Source organism: Narcine bancroftii, chromosome 6 (genome assembly GCF_036971445.1).
Source record: "Narcine bancroftii isolate sNarBan1 chromosome 6, sNarBan1.hap1, whole genome shotgun sequence".
NCBI classification, from domain to species: Eukaryota; Metazoa; Chordata; class Chondrichthyes; order Torpediniformes; family Narcinidae; genus Narcine; species Narcine bancroftii.
In genome coordinates, this window is record NC_091474.1 from 160,683,034 (window position 1) to 160,702,558 (window position 19,525).

The 19,525-nt window shown below is 39.1% G+C and overlaps 1 protein-coding gene across 10 annotated transcripts in view; it reads left to right on the top strand.

The window, feature by feature from the left end:
* otofa (otoferlin a) overlaps positions 1–19,525 on the top strand; it is a 547,981-nt gene that overhangs the window by 365,088 nt on the left and 163,368 nt on the right. For all 10 annotated transcript variants that reach the window (XR_011340468.1, XM_069886486.1, XM_069886480.1 and 7 more), the window contains one exon: positions 19,288–19,370. Coding sequence is in view for 9 of the 10 variants with exons in the window: in XM_069886486.1 (XP_069742587.1) it covers positions 19,288–19,370 (83 nt within the window). In the remaining variant the exon portion in view is untranslated. The remainder of the gene's footprint in view (positions 1–19,287; positions 19,371–19,525) is intronic.

A 19,525-nucleotide genomic window follows, 5' to 3' on the forward strand; every position in this document is an offset into this window, starting at 1 on the left:
CCTATACTCAAACCCTCTTGATATGAAGGCCAACATACCATTTGCCTTTTTAACCACCTGCTATACTTGCATGCTCGCCTTCAGAGACTGGTGTACAAGTACCCCTAGGTCTCTCTGCACTTCCCCATCTCTTAATCTATTGCCATTCAAATAGTAATCTGCCCTCCAATTTGTATTACCAAAGTGGATAACCTCACATTTATCCACATTGTAGTGCATTTGCCATGTATCTGCCCAGTCCCTCAATTTATCCAAATCACACTGGAGCTTCCTGACCCCCTCTTCCGTGCACACAACCCCTCCTAGCTTAGTGTCATCTGCAAATTTGGAGATATTACATCTAATCCCCTTATCCAGATCATTAATGTAAATTGTGAACAGCTGGGGTCCCAGTACAGATCCCTGTGGCACCCCACTGGTCACCACCTGCCACTCAGAAAATGAGCCATTTATCCCAACTCTCTGTCTTCTACCTGCCAGCCAGTTCTCAATCCACATCAATACTTTGCACCCAATCTCACGAGCCTTGATTTTGTAAGCCAGTCATTTATGCTGGACCTTATCGAAGGCCTTTTGGAAGTCCAGGTACACCACATCCACTGGCTCTCCCCCATCTATTTTACCTGTCACCATCTCAAAGAATTCCAATAGATTTGTCAAGCACGATTTACCTTTTGTAAATCCATGTTGACTCCCTCCGATCCCTTCTCCGCTAGTCATATGCTCTGCTATTACATCCTTAATAATGGATTCCATCATTTTGCCCACTACTGATGTAAGGCTCACCAGCCTATAATTCCCCGCTTTTTCTCTACCCCCCTTTTTAAGTAGTGGGGTAACATTAGCTACCCTCCAATCCATGGGTACTGATCCTGAGTCTATCGAGTTCTGGAAAATAATTCTTAAAGCATCAGCTATCTGAATGGCCACTTCCTTAAGTACCCTAGGATGAAGATTATCAGACCCTTGGGATTTATCTGCCTTCAATTCCATCAATTTCCCCAAGACCATGTCCTTAGAGATACTGATTTCTTTCAGTTCCTCCCTTGCATTAGACTCTATGTTTCCCAACATCCTTGAGAGGTTATTTGTAAAAACAGAACTGAAGTAAGAATTTAATTGGTCTGCCATTTCCTTATTCCCCATTATATATTCCCCTGATTCTGACTGCAAAGGACCTACTCTGGATTTCACCAATCTTTTCCTCTTGACATATTTATAAAAGCTTTTGCAGTCGGTTTTTATATTTGCCACAAGCTTACTTTTGTAATTTATTTTTGCTCTCTTGAGCAAATTGATATGCTGTCTCTTTGGACCTAATGCTGTCTCTAATTTCCCTTGTTATCCACGGTTGAGTCACCTTTTTTGGTTTATTTTTATGCCAAACGATTTTTGCAATTTCTCCATAAAATCTTCCCCTGCAGCTTTTCGACATGGATCTTCTTTTGTCGTTATTGGGATGGTTCTTTTAATGACTAGTGAGCTGCCAAGCAGGATTGCGGTCCCATGCTGACCTCCATAGTGAGGCACAGCAGAAGAATTATTGACATGTGTGATGCACCATCAATGACTCCAATAGACTAAAGTTGAGCAAAATGATAGCCTTTTATTCTCTATAGAACGAAAGCCCGTCCATGCTGCTTGAATATCCTGAATTGGGGTGGGGCTGTGGATCTGTCACCTTTATTCATGAGACTGTGGGAGGAGCCACAGGTATAATCAGCCAATGGGTGTGCCCAAACAGATAAATATGTACATACAGTGGTTTACCACATTCACCCCTTCTTTTTAAAAAGAATACGGCGGGATGGAGTATTGACGATACAATTTCAGATTAAGTCTTTCAGGTGGTCTGGTTTTCTGTTGTGACTGTTGTAAGACTGGCTGCAGCGATGGGGTCCTGGGCACTCTGGGGTGCCTGTGTACTGTCATTGGTGTTAGGCTGGTGGGTATGTGGCAATCATGGGTGGATGAGATGAGTGAGGTATGGAGTGATCAATGGTGGTCTTCAGAGCCCCTGAGGGTACCCAATCATGTCCATCAGAGTACGCCACATAGCAGTATTGGGGGTATCGGGGAGGAGGTGGATCCTTTCAACAAGAAGGTCGGACATGACTGCTCACATGCTTCCAGAGGAGGACTGGCCTTGGGGACATCAGCCATGTTGGCAACATGGTCCCTGTCACAGATTTCCTGGGGAAGGAAAATGTGTTCATACGGTGTGGTTTTCATGGCAGTGCATAGGAGGGACCTGATGGAGTGGAGCGCCTCTGGGAAAACTCTTACCAGATGGAGACACGAAAGCCCCTTGACCGCAAGGGTAGGAAGATGACCTTCCAGACTGTGGCATTCTCCCTTTCCACCTGGCCATTTCCCCAGGGGTTGTAGTTGGTGGTCCTGCTCGTGGCAATGCCTCTGGCCAGCAGGTTCTGGCGCAGCTTGTCTCTCATAAATGAGGACCCCAGTCGCTATGAAGATAACTGGGGAAGCCGAAAAGAGTGAAGAGACTGCGTAGGGCCTAGATGACCATGGCAGCTATCATGTCAGAGCAGGGGATGGCAAACGGAAAACATGAGTACCTATCAATAATACATTGTGGTCCAAGGAAGGCTGGGGTCCTTTGAAGTCAACATTCAGATGTTAAAAGGAGCAGGTGGCCGTTATTAACTGTGCTCTGTCTGTCTGGGAAAGGCATGGTTTGCACTCTGCACAGACCTGTCTGTTTTTGGTCATTGATCTGATCTCCTCAGGTACAGCAGGTTGTGGGTTTTGATGAAGTAGAAGGACCTGGTAACTCCAGGGTGGCAGAGGTCATTATGAAGGGCCTGTAAGCGGTCAGTCTGTATGCTGGCACAGGTTCCACAGGATAGGGCATTTTGTTTCCCAGGCCAGTACAAGACTGGAGTGTTGAATTTCAGCAACTGGTCTGCCTGTCTGGTTAAGAGTGCCAGCCAGAGCAAAGTCAGATGCACTGCTCTCCACCTGGAATGGGGTGGATTCACCCACAGTGTGTATTGTGGCCTTAGCAATATCTGCCTTGATGCGGCTGAAGGCTGCACGGGCCCTCTAGCAGCAGAGGGAAAAAGGTGGATTTAACTAGGGGACGGGCCTTGTCTGCATAGTTGTGGACCCATTTGAAATTGTGGGAAAAGAAGCCCAGGCACCTTTTCAGGGCTTTGAGGCTGTGGGGAAGGGGGAGTTCTAGAAGCAGGCGCATGCTATCGGGGTCAGGGGCCTCAATGCAGCCAAGGACAGCAAAGTGGATTGTGCGAAATATGCACTTAGCCTTACTGTATTTGAGATTGAGGAGCTTGGTGATTTCTAGGAATTTTTGAAGGTTGGTGTCATGATCCTGCAGGTCTTAGCCACAGGAGGTGACATTGTCGAGATATGGGAGTGTGGCCTGCAGCTCATATTGTTCAACCATACATATAGTCCATCTCCCGCTGGAAGATTGAGACTCCGTTGGTGACACCGAAGGGGACCCACAGGAAGTGACAGAGGCAGCCATCCATCTTGAATCCAGTACATTGGAAGTACTTTGGGCAGATAAGGGGCTGGTGATATGCAGATTTTAGGTCGATGGTAGCGAAGTCTCGATACTGTGCGATTTGGTTCAGCATATTGGATATATGGGGAAGGGAATATACATCTAGTTGTGTGTACCTATTAATCGTCTGACTGTAGTCGATGACCATTCTATTCTCTCCCCATTCCTCACTATCACCACTTGTGCTCTCCAAGGGGTGGTGCTGGGATCAATGATCCCATTGATGAGTAGCCACTGCACCACCGCCCTTATAAAAGACCCTGACCCCAGCACTGTATCATTTACTTTTAGTGGCGACGGATTTACAGTTGGGCTTGAGATTGGTGAACAGTGGTGGAGGGGTGATTTTGAGCATGGAGAATCTGCAGATCGTGTGCAATGAGTGTCTAGGTTACTGGCTAGGTGTGATGGGGGGGAGTGAGGAAGCTGAAGAGTAGGTGGAGCATAGTGGGCGATTTAAGTACTTTGGTTACTGACAGTAAGGGGTGGATGGGGTCCATCGTACTCGATTGTCACACTTTTAAGGTGACATTGAAAATCCAGTCCCAGTAGTACGGCAGCATAGAGGTGTGACATGACCAAAAGTTTAAAGTCTTGATAGTCTGTGCCCTGCCGGTCAGAATCACTAAGCAGTAGCCGCGGGCATCTGCCATACGTGGCTTTAAGGTCAAAGAGACCTTTTGGTTTACTGGCCTTACCACGAGGGAGTACCACTGCAGCATATAGGTAAATGAAGCTCTCAGTGCTCCCACTATCAAACAGGCAACTCATCACGTGGCTGTTTACCTGAATATCCATCATTGACCTGGTGAGCTGTCCCAGTCGAGTGTGATGGAGGCCAGTGTCAAATCATTCCTTGTTGCTCTGGTGGGAAGATCGCGTGTTGATCTGGAAGGTGGCGATGCCCAAAATGGTAGCCCGCACGTGGAGCTGCTGGATCCTGAAGATGGCACCCACTGCAACTCGCATGTGGCACTGCTAGTTCCCTGTGATGGTGGTATCCAAGATGGCAGCCCCCATGATACACATACAACGCTGCTCGGAAGAGGTTTGGATCTACACACCTTTACATAGTGTCCTTTCTTCCTGCATTTGGAGCAGACTGCATCTTTTGCTGAGCAGTGTTTCTTCAGATGCAGCCCAGACCGCAGAAGGAGCACTTCAGGAGCTCCCGGAGTACAGCAGCCACGATCAGGTCGCTGATGGAACATGGTGGTGGTGGGTGCTCCTGGAATACTGCCGCCATGGCTGGATCGCTAGCAGGGCAAGAGGGGGGCAGTGCATCCCAAGATGTCGGTGCCTGGGGCAACCATGAGGCGGCTGTATTTTCCGTTGAGTAGGTTTCCATTTTCTGGAAGGCCACCTCCAGCATACCTGCCAGCTCAGCTGCTCTTCACAGGCTGATAAGACATGGCAATCTTGATCATCGAGAACACCAGGGACCCAATTCGGGAGTGGAATACCTATAATTTGTTGGTCTCTGACTGCACAATGCTGAAGGTGCCTGCAGGAATGCCTTGAAACAGTGTAGCCAGAGTTCAAACCTGGTCGATGCCACAGATGATTAAGTGTTGATTTCCAGCTTCTCTGGCTGCAGGATCTGCTCCATTATTTTAAAATAACTATAGTGAATAAAATTGATGCACCATCAATTATTCCAATAGACTAAAGGTGAGTAAACTAATAGGCTTTTATTTGCTATAGAACAAAGCCATATCCATACTGCTCGACTGTCCTGAAATGGGGTGGGGGCTGTGGAACCATCACCTTTATTGAGGAGTCTTTGGGTGGAGCCACAGATACAGTCGGCGGCCAATGGGTGAGCCCAAACAGATAAATATATACATACAGTGGTTTACCACAGTGTGGCAAATCATAGGCTGAGCACTCCGGTTAAGTCATGTGCCTGTTCTGAAATAGCAAACTTCCAAGAAGAAAAACCATCAATTCAATGTCAGAGTATCTTGTTACCAGTTGATAAATTGCAACATCATTTTTCTTCAATTGATGAAAAATATTCTTCCATTAAATTTAACTGTGTCCTGAACATTTTAATTGATAGTCTTATTTAATCCAACATAATAGTCTTTGAACATAAAATTACTTGTGCTTGATTAAGTTATCATTGCAGAATTACTTAATATGATGTCAAAAGATTCATTTGGCATTTAGGAACAGAGCCATTAGTCAGGTAATTGTTTAATACTTTGAGTTAATTTTTCAAAATCACATTTTCAAAAAAAGAGAATATTGATCCCAAATCAGATCTTGCTTCTATTATTTTTCTATATTTTAATTAAATTTAAAATCAGTATTATTCCCATGTAGTCAGTTTAACATTGTGAGCCTGATTAAGCTAATTAGCAGCGATCAAGAATTTTTTTTTTAATTTTTAAATTTTAGACATGGTGACAGGCCTTTCTGGCCCATAAGCGCATGCCACCCAAATACTCCAATTAACCTACAACCCCTGTGTGTTTCGAAAGGTGGAACGAAACTGTAGCACCCAGAGGAAACCCACGCAGACACAGTGAGAATGTACAAACTCTTTACAGTGCCAGATTCAATCCTGGGTCACTGCCATTGTAATGGTGTTGAGCTAACTGTGCCGTGGTGTAAGTTCTGAAATTTAAAAATATGAAATTCCATTATTACAGGAAATAATTATTAAAATCTTGACTATGTATTTTGGTGTATGTGTGTGGGGGAGTGGGGAGGGACAGAACTTCCCCCATTTACCTTTTTTACCAACTAGACTCAAGATGCACTTTCATTTTGTCTTGCATTTTCCATTTCTGAAAACTGGATGTTAGTAGTTGACACAGAAAAAGATATAAAACTATTCCCAACTCAGAACAGAATCCATGGAAGTTCTTAATGGATGGAATGTAATTTTGGGAAAAGAAATATTTGTATAATAATTTTGCACGGGAAAGAAATTATTGTTGGGTGACTAGAGCTTTCTCTACAATTTGAAATCTCACCATTTGTTTTTCTTTTAAAATTAGTAGTTATAAAGATTTGGGATTTTTCCAACAGCAGCACTTTATTTGTGCGTGTTAATTTATTTAATTTACTTATCTAGTACATTTGAAAATTACCAATAGAGTCAGTAAACTCTCAAAAAATTTCATAAATGTCAAAAAACACAATTTCCATTTATTGACTTTGATGTTGAGATGACTTTGACTTTGTGGATGTCATGAATTCAAGAAAAGAAGGAAATGGTGATCAATTTGACAGACAAACCCACTTATATCACAAGGAAACATTCCAAATAATCCAAGTCTTAAAGAAGCCATATTATAGGCCAAATGGCTGCCAACTTTGTAAGTTTTCAGATTGACTTCTGAGGAATTTTGTGACTTGTTCTTGACAATAAATTCTGATTCTGAAAAAGTATTTCCATTTTTTGTGAGCAATGACAGACTAAAACAAAGAATTGTTTCATCTAAAGAAATATATGAAAGATATGAAGCTTTATGGGCATAGATAAATGAGCTCCAAAATGAATTCCTTGATTCACCCAGACCCAAACTGTAACATTGTTGTTTGCAGTAAAGTAAAAGATGGGTGTCATTGTTACCCAGAATTGTTCTTTTTGTTTAAAGCAAACAATATTGCAATTATAAACATTCTTGCTGGTTTGATACCAATTGACTTTACTAAAATGTATGAAGGTGAAAAAGCCTATTTAAGATATTTGCAGAGTGAAGATAATGGCACAGGTAAATGTATTATGACCAAATTTCAAAACCAAAATTGTAGCGTGAGCCAGACCAGCTTATGACAAAAAAGGAAATAATCCCACTCTTTAAATATTTGGAATTTTCAGATTCCTAACTAACATACAACACACAATGAATATAATGTACATCCTATGGAATAAATTTATATCCTCGTGGAAAACTCCAGCCTGTGGCGAATCTTTATGAAATACTGGAAGGTGCTGAAATTCGGTCAAAGCACACTTCAAGTTAAACTGCAAAAGAACTAGAAGAGATTTAAGGATTGTACATGTATTTTTATGTGCACTGGGTGGTTAGATAGTGGAATACACTGTTAGTAGTGGAAATGGATTCATTGATGCATTCAGAAGGGGCTGGATGAGTATCTGCAGAGAGAAGGAAGTAGAATGGAACTGATCAATGTTCAATTGGCTGCCTTCCATGCACTAACTACATGGTTAGCAATATTTATATTGCTACAAATAGGTAAATGGCCAAATAAAAACCAGAAAAAAATCTCCACAAGTATTATTAGAGATCTTTTGCATCCACATAAAGAATAAGAATAAATGCCTCCCTCCTACTGCAACATTGAAGCAAGCGAGCCTTAGTCCTGGCAGTAAAAACACAATGCTGGAGAAACTCAGCAGGTCAAACAGTATACTTTAGCAACAATAAAAATCCATAACCAATGTTTCAGGGCTGTGACCTTCATCAAGGTATGAGCAAAATGCAGACAAAATGGTGGGGGGAGGGCAGGGATGGAGCACAAGCCCAGAGGCAAGAGGTGGATGAGGAAGGGAGGACACAATGACATATAGGGGGGAGAGGAGATGGCTCTGTGAATAGAGAGTAAAGGGGGTGGAGAGCTGGAGGAAAGGAGACAGAAGGATGAGGGAGAAAAGGGAGGGGTCCAGCAGAAACCAGAGAAGTGCTGCTAAGATAAAATATCTGAGTTCTGCTCCTGAAGATCATAAATATCATCAATATAATTCACGTCACAAGGAATGCAAGAAGATTCTTCCTTCAATGGAATTAATAAAAAGAAAATTGTTGTTTTCTATTTGTAAAGTAGTAAGATGCTGATTATATTTGCATATTAGGAACTTAATAGGTAGATAATTGGGACAATTACTTCAAACATCTTTTTTTTATTAAAAATCAATTGTTCAGGTATCATAACACAAAATCATGTTTCTTGCTTTCTCTGACAGCTATTTACCAAGGGCAAATGTAGTTTTAAAAGAAATTTCACCATAATCTTCCATTCCTCAATCTTTCAAATATTGATTTTTTTTTCCACCTTGTATACTTTTCTGGACAAACACTTTTGACCATGTCCATCAAGCAGTGTTCAGCACGGAATATCCTGCTAACACTGAGGGGGACAAGGACTCAATGAATACTATAGGGTGGTTCTCTGAGCAGGCAGTCCGGGTCATCAGGTGGAATGCCTCATTGCCAGTGCTTATCACAAGTACTGGGATTTGGCCTGTCTAGTGGTGAGAGGAACCCTCCCAGTCAGATTTTTCCTGTATAATAGGAATATCACCCATAACACTTGTCACCGAGATGACTGAGGAGGAGCAGAGGCAGTCACCCACATCATTGCAGATTTGCCAAGAGTGTGTGGTGAAGGATGCAAGGGTTCTTGCAATGGTTCATTCCCAGCAGCAACATGACAGAGGACTCTGATTTGCAGGCTGTTCCCAGGGACACACACAGAGATGGACTTCAAAACTGCTAGAAGACCAGCAACTCAGTGAAAGGTGCCCTTTGGTCTGCCTGAAACTGTTGGTCTTTCAGCACATGGAGATGTTGGTGAGGGAATGCTGCTGACTGGCACATTCTAGGCTGCAGGAATATGTGCCAAGGGACACACTAAGGCTTGGCGCAGCCAACAAAAGGGTGCTGTAGGTAAGAGCCACAAGTCTAAAGCAGGCATTCTCAGCCTTTTTCAGCTATGTGCCATCCCCCCCCACCCCCCACCCCTCCCTGGACTCTGCTCAAATTTTATGGGCTCCCTTCCCTATGGAGCAATCAAGTTGTGGTTTCTTCAATACTTCTCTCCTACCAGGTACATTAAAAACATTTTTAAAAATTGTTACATGAGATGAAAAGAAAACAATGTGTTGGACCTTCCGGGGGGTGGGGGGGGAGTGCACTGTAGGTCCCCTGTTGAGAATGGCTGGTCTGGAGTCTTTGCATCACTGGGCATTGAGTGTCAGGCATTGAAACCCCTCAAACAACAGATGGAGGAGTGCTGACATGTAAAGGGAGACCTATGTAACAATGTACAATCATGAGAATGCATGAACATGACACTAAGGATGTGAAGAGACTTTGAACAGTTTTCTTTTTTGTGAATGATTTATTGTGAATAAAGTCTATTTTAGACACAAAAAATGTTCTACTCTCCACCACCCTCTGGGGCCCAATGATTCCTAGATTCACTGACCCCAACACAAGGAAATTTCTAAGCACCTTAATTTTAAATCACCAGCCCTTTATATTGCAGAGTGCTTTTTGCCACAAATAAAGAGCAGAGCAAATATTTCATCTCCCTCATACTTATCTATCTGTCATAGACATGTCTCTGGCTTCAGAAAAATTCCATCTGTTATATATTTTTATATCAGCATTCTATATATCCATGGTAATGCTAATTGGGGGGAATTTGTTTGTTGGTGCAAATATTAACATCATAAAGCAAAAAGATATGTTAATGAAGATTTAGCTTGACTCTCTTTTAGACCTGAAAATCAGCTGTATGGACTTTTTTTAAATTTTCATTTTTAAACTAAGATATTTGGGATTTTGATTTTAAAATCAGCTTATACTAAAGTACTAAATAGAACTGAACAGCACAGAGGACTTGAGAGAATGTTAGCTGGTCTCAGCCAAGACAATGATGTTTATATGTTCGAAATAGAAAGTGTATCAGAGTTGTGTATGAATTCTCATCGACTAGTCCAATCAGACAAGCTCACGACTTCAGTGCAAACAAATAACAGAAAGTGTGTACAACAGATGGGTGATAGTATTCTAATTAGCACTGGCAAAAACATTTTGAATCTCTACCACAAAATTTGCAAATTAATTGTTTTCAGCTGCTAATTTTTAAAATGCTTGATGATATTTGCAGTTTAATCTCAGTCACCATGAATAAATGTAGATGAGGAGTATTTGGATAATAATAATTATAATTATTATAATATACAACAAACGTTTGAAATTTCTGACCGTGAAGGCAGAGTTACGTAATTGCTTCATTGTAAGATCATCTCCTCAATGAGGATCCTTATTATGAGTAACTGAGATCTCAGTTTAAAAGAATCAAAATTCTAAAATAAAATAGTAAGTCAGATCATAAATGGCACTTATTCTCCAGGCATTCTAGATAAAGTTGAAATAAAAAGATGCAAGCAGTTGAATGGGGAAGGAAACCAAGTAATGTGTGAGTGAAGTATCTGAATGAAAGAAGGTCTTTATGTGTGTAAATCACTTTTAACATTCTTTCAACATATTTACAAAATATCAAGAAAAAGACAGAATTAATTTCAGGTAGATGTTCAATTTGCTGTTAATAACACTGCTGCAAGTTGATCCAGATTTGGAACTGTAAATATCAAGTTAAAAGATATAATGATAATAAAGTCAGCAGATGCATGGTGAAAACATTGATCGAGGGCACTTCCCTCAAAATGACAAGAGTTAAAAGGCAAGTTCTCATTTGAGATTATACGTGGATTAATGAGAAAGAAAATTAAGATCATAGCATATGTTGAATTTGAAAGCCTTTGTAAACAAATTTGGTACATCGAAATTGGATGTCATATCAATTTTCTTGAATTTTATTCAGGATGCTGGTGAGGTGCAAATTGATCCTTTAAATCCTGGAGCAAAATTGGCTCTGAAACTGCTCGCTATTCCCCATAACTGTTGGATTGGTTTCAACACAAAATATGGAGTGGAATAAGAAATCTGTTGAACAATGGCAAAAAATTAGTACATGTAACTAAGGACAATTTTAACCTTGGCATCCATTCCTTATTTTCTAGAGTGAGTCTATCGTACAGAATCTTCACTGAACGTCCATTCTGTATTATTATTATTATGTGAGTGTGACTGTTGTAGTTCTGTAATTCTTACATTTGAAAATAAATTTGACAAATTGGTCAGACCTTTGTAGTTATTATCCCTTGCAAGTATCCAATGGATTAAATGGAGACAAGAGAATTTTTTTCCAAATCAGATACTGCATTTCTTACTAAGTTTTGGGTCAAGATTAAAAGTTCCTTTTATTGTCACCTAGTAATACCATATGTTAAAACTTATATACTTTAACTTTTGTCTTCAATACAACAAATATAATAGCATTGCTCAGCACCCCTAACAATAGAAGAGGAGCAAAAGAAAGTCCCTTCAGAGTCATTGAGTCTCCGTGCATTCATCTCCAGTGCTCCTACAGATTCTGCAGCCAAACAGACTCCTGTTCAGTTCATTGGCAACCCGAGTTCCAAATCCAAGCCTCCAACACTTAAATCCAATCTGTTTCTGTTATTGGATTTACATTCTTCACTCTGTGGTCTGTTTACCATTTAACTAAGGCAAAAATGCACTCAAACCAAAGGATGGCAAAGCAAAATAAGAAAGTAATGTTGATACCAGTGAAGGTTGTGTGTAAAAATGGTAGTGTTTCCTGCTGTCAGGAATGTCAATTCCAGTAGAAGAGTGAAAGATACTAATGAGGTAAATTGATAAAGTAATTTGTTTTGAATTATTTAAGTAGAATTCCTCAATCAGTCTTTGTAGTTGCTGATCGGTTTATTGAAGTGCATCCTTAGTAATCACAGAAGGAACATAGCTAATAAGAAATATTAAAAGCATTTCACGAAGCATGTGTAAATTCCCCCCTCAACTTGGGGGAGAAGTAGACGATTTTATATATGAACAGACCTACCACAGCCTCTCGTCTGCTCATAGGACACTCAGAGGGTTCACTGTTGCACTTATTATTTCCATCTAATCTAAAGAATGCTGAATGAAAACAGAATATGTAGAGATGGATTCATAATAAATCTTTAGAGATCAAGAAACAATATCCTGTTTGTTTAGTATCCATTAAATTCAAATGACAATCTTTCCCTTCACCAATGCAATTAATAGCCGCCATTGATATAACCTTGTCAGCACCACGATGACATTCTGTCTGCTTGCGTTAAATTCTCAAAGTGCGAAATCCAAATTATTTCAAGGAAGAAACTACTTGTGCTATGGACCTAAAAGGCATGTCCAAGATCCATTGTACATGGCTAATCTGGTGACATCTACCTCAGTGAGTCATCAGAGATGCACACCTTATCTATTAATTATTCAAATATAACATCCTGTGCTAACATCATCTCTGCTTTTTTAAAAAAAGGATAGTGAGCTTGTACTAAATAGATTTTGTCATATCTATATCCTATAGTATTTAGGTCAGCTCTAAACAATTGATCATGTGCTCTGTCAACCAAATGGAGCACATTTCAATTTTTAGAGTACTACCAATTAAGCCCATAGTTTGTCCACTGGTTTGCATGTGAAATGTTGGTTTGCACCAACATGTAGAAATGCAATACTGTACACCATTGTATCCAGAGAATCCAGCAATGATATCACTTGACCACACAATTCTTTCCACATGACAGTCAGTCTGCTGGTGGCTGCAGAACCTCTGATGTGTCCAAGATTGCTGTGAACAGGTAGGAATTAGTTTTTTAAAAAAAGTATAGCCTGCAGAAAATCAATGTAGGGGAAAGTGCTCATATCAATAGTTGTTCAGTTTTGTGAGTGTAATCGAGCACACAAATTAAGAACAAAATAATAGTTAACATCTGTCTTGTAGAAATTGCAGAATTGAATGTGTGCAACTAAACACACTGAACACAGAGCTTTAATTATTTATAATCAGCAATTAATTAAGAAGCTAGAATGCAATTAATAATAAATACAAATAAAATCCCTACATCTTTTTAAATTGCACTTCAGGTGCAATTGAAACGTACGAAACCAATAGTTTTAGTAAAAGAAATAAAATTAAATGGATGAAGGATTAGGAAATACTGGTATTTTAATACATAATGAAATAAAGATAAAATGCAAGGAGTGTGTACTTTGATAACCAATAGCAATGAGATCCATTAAAATTTCATTATTTACTTAAGGGCAAAGTGATCTTAGTTTCAACTGTATTTTCACTGATAATTACAGTTCCAGTATTATGTTTGTCACTATTTCCCTTGCATTGGAAGATGGCGCCAGTGTGAACGACTGATCTAAGCATTCTTTTCAGAGTCTCAGCTTCTCTCCGTCTCATACAACATTCAACAGTTGCCCTCTCACAGCTCCAGTCTCTTACCTCTATCTCAATTAAAGTGTTTATTTTTGTCCCATTTTCCAATGATGCTTCTCCTTTCTTTTTAATGTCATCTATATCAAGATAGAATTGCAAATGAGTGAGAGGAGCACTTTATTCTAAGGAATTACATTTTTCATTTTTGCTCTTCCCTTCCCAACGTATGCAATTTTGACTGGTGCCAGAAATTCAAAGTGACGAAGCAAATGTTCTAAGCGGTATGTAACATTGCTGAACAAATTATTTCATTGACAAAACTGATTTGATCCATATTTTATAAAATATAATATACATTTTATATTATATAATTCAGAAATATATTACAATTTTCAGTTGAAACCAATGGTTTAAATTTGAAATTGTTATAAGAAAAATTCATACCTCATTAATGAACTGCACTTGTTTAAGTGTAATGAAAAACAATGAGGTCCATTTAGAATTGTGTTTGTTTTATCAAAGATCTGTTCTTGAAAGGACTCACGTAAAATCAACGATGTGAGAAATATGCTTCAAAGCTGTCCTGTTTTTATCTGATACTGAAAGATGTGCTGTCCTTTAGAAATTAAGTGAATTGTTATTTGATTTAGATCACACATTTATATACTGTGAATTCACTTGATATGTTCACTTACTACAGAATTTTTAATTAATTTTCTGAGTTGCAATGTTGGAAAGTTTGACATGGGCATGAACTATGCCTCTTCAATAGAATATTGAAAATATTTCTTACATGACAGTGCAAAAAAGTAAATGCAAAGAATTATTATTTTATTCAGCATAATTAAGTCAGGCTAGTATGTTAAAATATGACTGACAAGAAATATGATATTCTATTATCTGGGTAAGTAGAAACTTCCTTGAAGTATGAGAGTAAAATAATGTTCCATGCTTCTGTTTACTACACTGGGTATCTAATCGATCATTATTTTCCAAAGGTACGTTTTGAGGCTATTTTAGCTTCCATATTGCACTATTTTTTTTTTCATTTAACTTTGATCCACATTTCCCAACACAAACAAGTTGCTAAGGTTACACCTGTTTTAAAAAAAACCGTAATTGACAAGAAGATCAGACGAAGTATAAGATTCTGAAAAGAATGTATTCATTTTCTGAGGTGTTTGTATTGGCACATTCATTAAATATTATCCTCAAATACATCAAAGACATTTTAACTTGCATTAACCATGTTACTGAATTTTAAGACAAGCTGGATATAAGCAAAAAGGTATGAAGATCATTTGCTAGAATCTAAGGTTATTGGAATGGTTTTGGCCATTATTTAATCTTGGAATGAGGACGAGAGAGAATCAGCACCAAGCCTAAAATCTATTATTATTAATTCTACACATACAAGAGGGATGAGTAAATGGACATTGAAAACAGAAGCAGCATCTGACTTATATTTGACACCACTAGACGTCGGCTGGTACTTCAATTTCAAGGTTTTGAGAAACAATGGGGCCTTTGTCACATGTAGTCAGTGGCCTCATTAAAACAACTGTCACTCAGAACTTGATGCTCTTTCAACTTGCTGTCAGGAAGGCAATGCTGCTTACTTACCTTGTAAGAGAAAACTGACCCTATAAAAGATTATCTTTATCTCCAGATTCCAACATCAACAAACTATTGTGTATCTCCAACAAACTAGCAGTCTCAGAAGATAACAAAAAACATATTTGTTTTTAAACTGAGAACATTTGTTGGTGATAAAAGCACTCTTAGGTCAGACTCGAACATCCTTCCTGCGAGCCCCAATCATGGTCTTCTTCCTAGTTCCTGCCCACAGCCCAAACAATGTTCATGCTTGATTCAATGAGCAGTTGAATGATAAAATTAAAATAAACCAGCTGATTTTCACCATTGTATGTCTTTTGCCTGCTCATCCCAATTAAACTCAGAGCTCAAAATCAAACTACTCGCAAGTCTCTAAACTGGCACTCAGTGGAATATCATTCTATTAGATGATGGTCTTGTGAATTTATCTCACTCTTTGTTTGAAAAAAGGAAAACAGCAAAGATAGTGGAATTTATGTTTTACTACATGTCATAATCCTGATATCAAATGACTCAGAACAGTCTGAACCCAGACAAAGGCTATCCCAGTTCATTGGAGAACATGTGGTGATCGGCAGTAGGCCAAGAATAAAAATATGAAGCAAACAGGTATTATAGGATCATTTGTTTTATTTAACACCTTCTACAATGAAGATTCTCAACAAAGATAAGATGATTCACAAGATCGCAAATATAAGAGCAGAAGTAGGCCAATCAGCCCATCCAGTCTGCTCTGCCATTTAATCATGAGCTGATCCTTATCACTCAGCCCAACTCTCCAGCCTTCTCCCCTTCACTCTTGATGCCCAGACTAATCAAATACCTGTCAATGACCTCACTTCCACTGTTGCCTGTGACCCTCTAGCTAAGGAAATGTCTCTGCATATGTTTTAAATTGATGCCCTTTTATCCTGAAATTGTGGCCTCTTGTCCTAGTCTGCCCTACCATGGAAAACAACTTTGTCACATCTACTCTGTCCAGGCCTTTCAGCATTCAAAATATCTCTGAGTTTCTCCCCCCCCCCTCCCCCCCCCCCCAATGTACTCCAATGAGTACAGTCCAAGTGCCAACATAAGTTTTTCATATGCTAAACCTTTCATCCCTAGTATCATTCTAGTAAATCTTCTCTGAATGCTCACTAATGCTAGCCCATCCTTTCTCAAATAAGATGCCCAAAACTGTACACAGTACTCCAAGTGAGATCTCACCAGCGCCGATAGAGTCTCATCATTACATCCCTCCCCTTGTATGCTATTCCTCTGCAAATGAATGCCAGCATTGTTTTAGGTTTCTTCACTGCTGTCTCAGCCTGGAGGTTAACCTTTAGGGTATCCTGCATGAGGACTCTCAAGTCCCTTTACACCTCCAAAGTTTGAATTTTCTCCCCTTCTAAATAATAGCCTGCCTGTCTATTTCTTGGACTAAAGTGCATGACCTTGCACTTCCCAGCATTGTACTTCATCTGCCATCCTCATCTATCCAAGTCTCTCTGCAGCCTTTCCATGTCCTCAGCACCAGCTCTACTGCCTACAGTATTTTGGTGTAATCCACAATTTAGCTACAAAGGTTTATTATCCATTATTATTCCATTATCTAAATCATTTATATACGTTAAAAGAAGCAGCCCCCACACTGACCCCTGTGGAACACCACTAGTAGCAGGCAACCCAAACAGGATCTTTGTTCCCATTCTCTGTTTCCTGCCAATTAACCAGTGGTCTACCCATGTTAATATCCTGCCTGTAATTCCAGGAGCACACATCTTGTAAAGCAGCCTCATATGTGTCATCTTGTCGAAGGCCTTTCAAAAGTCCAAGTGTACATCGTCCACTGTTTCTCTCCTGTCTATCCTGTATGTTATCTCCTCAAAAAATTGCAATAGGTTTGTCAGGCATGATGTTCCTTGAAGGAAACCATGCTAACTTGGACCTATTTTGTGATGTTCCTCTAGGTACTCTGTAACCTCATCTTTGACAATTTTTTTGAATATTTTATTTATAAATTTTAAACCACATTAAATTCAAAAATTATTTCAGAAAGTTATACATGTATATATATTTTAAAAACCCTTCCCCCCACCCCTCTTCACTCCCTCCAAAACCACTAGAAAGTAAAAGAGATTGAAGAAAGAATGCCAAGGGAATAAAGCATTTATATCATAAAGTCTAATATTGGAGGTTACCAAGAGGTGAAGACTTCAGAGAGTTTATCAAACATAAAAAGCCCACATTTTGTAAATATGGGCACCATATTTTCCAAAACGAATATATATTTATTTTGTAAACTATACGTAATCTTCTCTAATGGTATACAACTACAAAGTTCTGCATGCCATCTTTCCATACTTAATCTATATCTGACTTCCATGATATTGCTATATATTTCCTAGAAACTGCTAAAGCAATTTGCACAAATTCAATTTAATTTAGACATGCAGTGCTGTAACAGGCCTTTCCGGCCCATGAACCCTTGCTACCCAAATACCCTATTATCCTGCAATCACTATACATTTTGAAGGATGGGAGAAAACTTATGCAGACACGGGGAGAGCATACAAACTTGTTACAGACAGCACCTGATTCAAACTGCATCACTGGTGCTGTAACAGCATTGTGCTCATCGCAATGGTAGCCATGCAACCCATTCAAATAACATTACTAATATTATTTTTACTTTAAAAATCAGTTCTGGAAATATTCAATCAATGTTAGAATTGTTGCAATGTCAGAAATAGGAAAATGTATGAATATATGGATACTGACATTTTAAGATGGAGGTGTTGCCTTCAGCTTGGTTATGGTCAGAGGTCATAAAATTTCTAGAAGTTTTTGTAAACCTGCACTTACAGATTCTGCCTCACACAGAAAGGAACTTACAAACCAAAAATTATACCTTTGCACTTCCTCCTTGTTTACATTTCTTTCTTTCTTTGCATACGTATCTTTTCTTGAGTATTGGGCCCACAGTAAAAAGAATATCAGAATCAGAATTTAATGTCAATGATAGACTCACGAAATATGTTGTTCTGCAGCAACATTACAGGAGCAAAAATTGCTATAAATTACATTTTTAAGTAAATGCAAAATGAAGAGAAAAAGTGAGATAGCGTCTCCATTCATAAATCTGATGGTGAGAGGAAGAAACTGTTTTTGTATTGTTAGGTGTTCATCTTCAGGCCCATCTTCTTCCTAAAGGTAGCAGTGAGAGGAAGGCATGGACTATGTGGTGACAATCCTTGATGATAGCATCTGCTTTCTTGACATACGGACTCTTATCAATGTCCTTAATTGAGTGAAGACTAATGTCTATGATGGTGCTGGCTGGTTCAGAATGTTCTCCATGATACACCTATAGAAATAGGCAAGAGTCCCATGTATGAGATGTCAAGTACGTACTCTGGTAATAAATCTTGGCAGTAGATACATTTTAAACCCTTGGCTACTTGTGTCACATTGTCTTGTTACCCAGCAAGACACATTGCTCACCATCTTCTTTCCAGATGTTAGACTGTTTTGTTATATATAACTGAAATCATTAAGTTGTTTTCAAGTTAACTTCAGATATAATAACTGATTTCATAATTTCAACTGATTTTGTCAGGCAGCACAATTAGTGAAGTAGTTAACACAATGTTATTACAGCACCAGAGACCTGTGTTCAAATCCAGCAGTGTCTGTAAGTAGTTTGTACATTCACCCCTTGTCTGAGTGGGTTTCCTTCCACAGTCCAAAGGCACACAAAATCAGTAGGCTAATTAGTAACATGAGTGTATTTGGGTGGCGTAGGCTTGGAAGGGACTGTTACCATTAAATTACATTTTAAAAAATGTTAAAACTACCTTGCAATTTTCTCTGCCCCATATATAGGCGCAAATAGCATTGCCCCATATATTTGATGCTATCAATAAATTAAATCCATGTGAACTGCAAATTTTGTTTTCCTTTCTTCAGTTTTAAGAAAACTACCTCTATCGAAGACTTCTGATGAAGGCATCTAAATCATATACTCCTGTTGAATATGAATACAACTAAAATTATAACTGGTTGTTTTGCAGATCAAGCTCTAAAGGAGTTTTCTCAGGAATGAAGTTGGGGAAAGCACGTCATTCAAAAGATGATCACAAGAAAGGTCATGGAGGTAATGATAATGTGAACTTGAATTTCTCTTCTAAGTCGCATTTGTTAAATTCTATCAGATAATATAGTACAGGAATAGAATGTAAGAACACGCAGCAAGAATAGTGTACATGATCCCATAGCCTATGCACATTCCCACTGATTCACACATCTTAC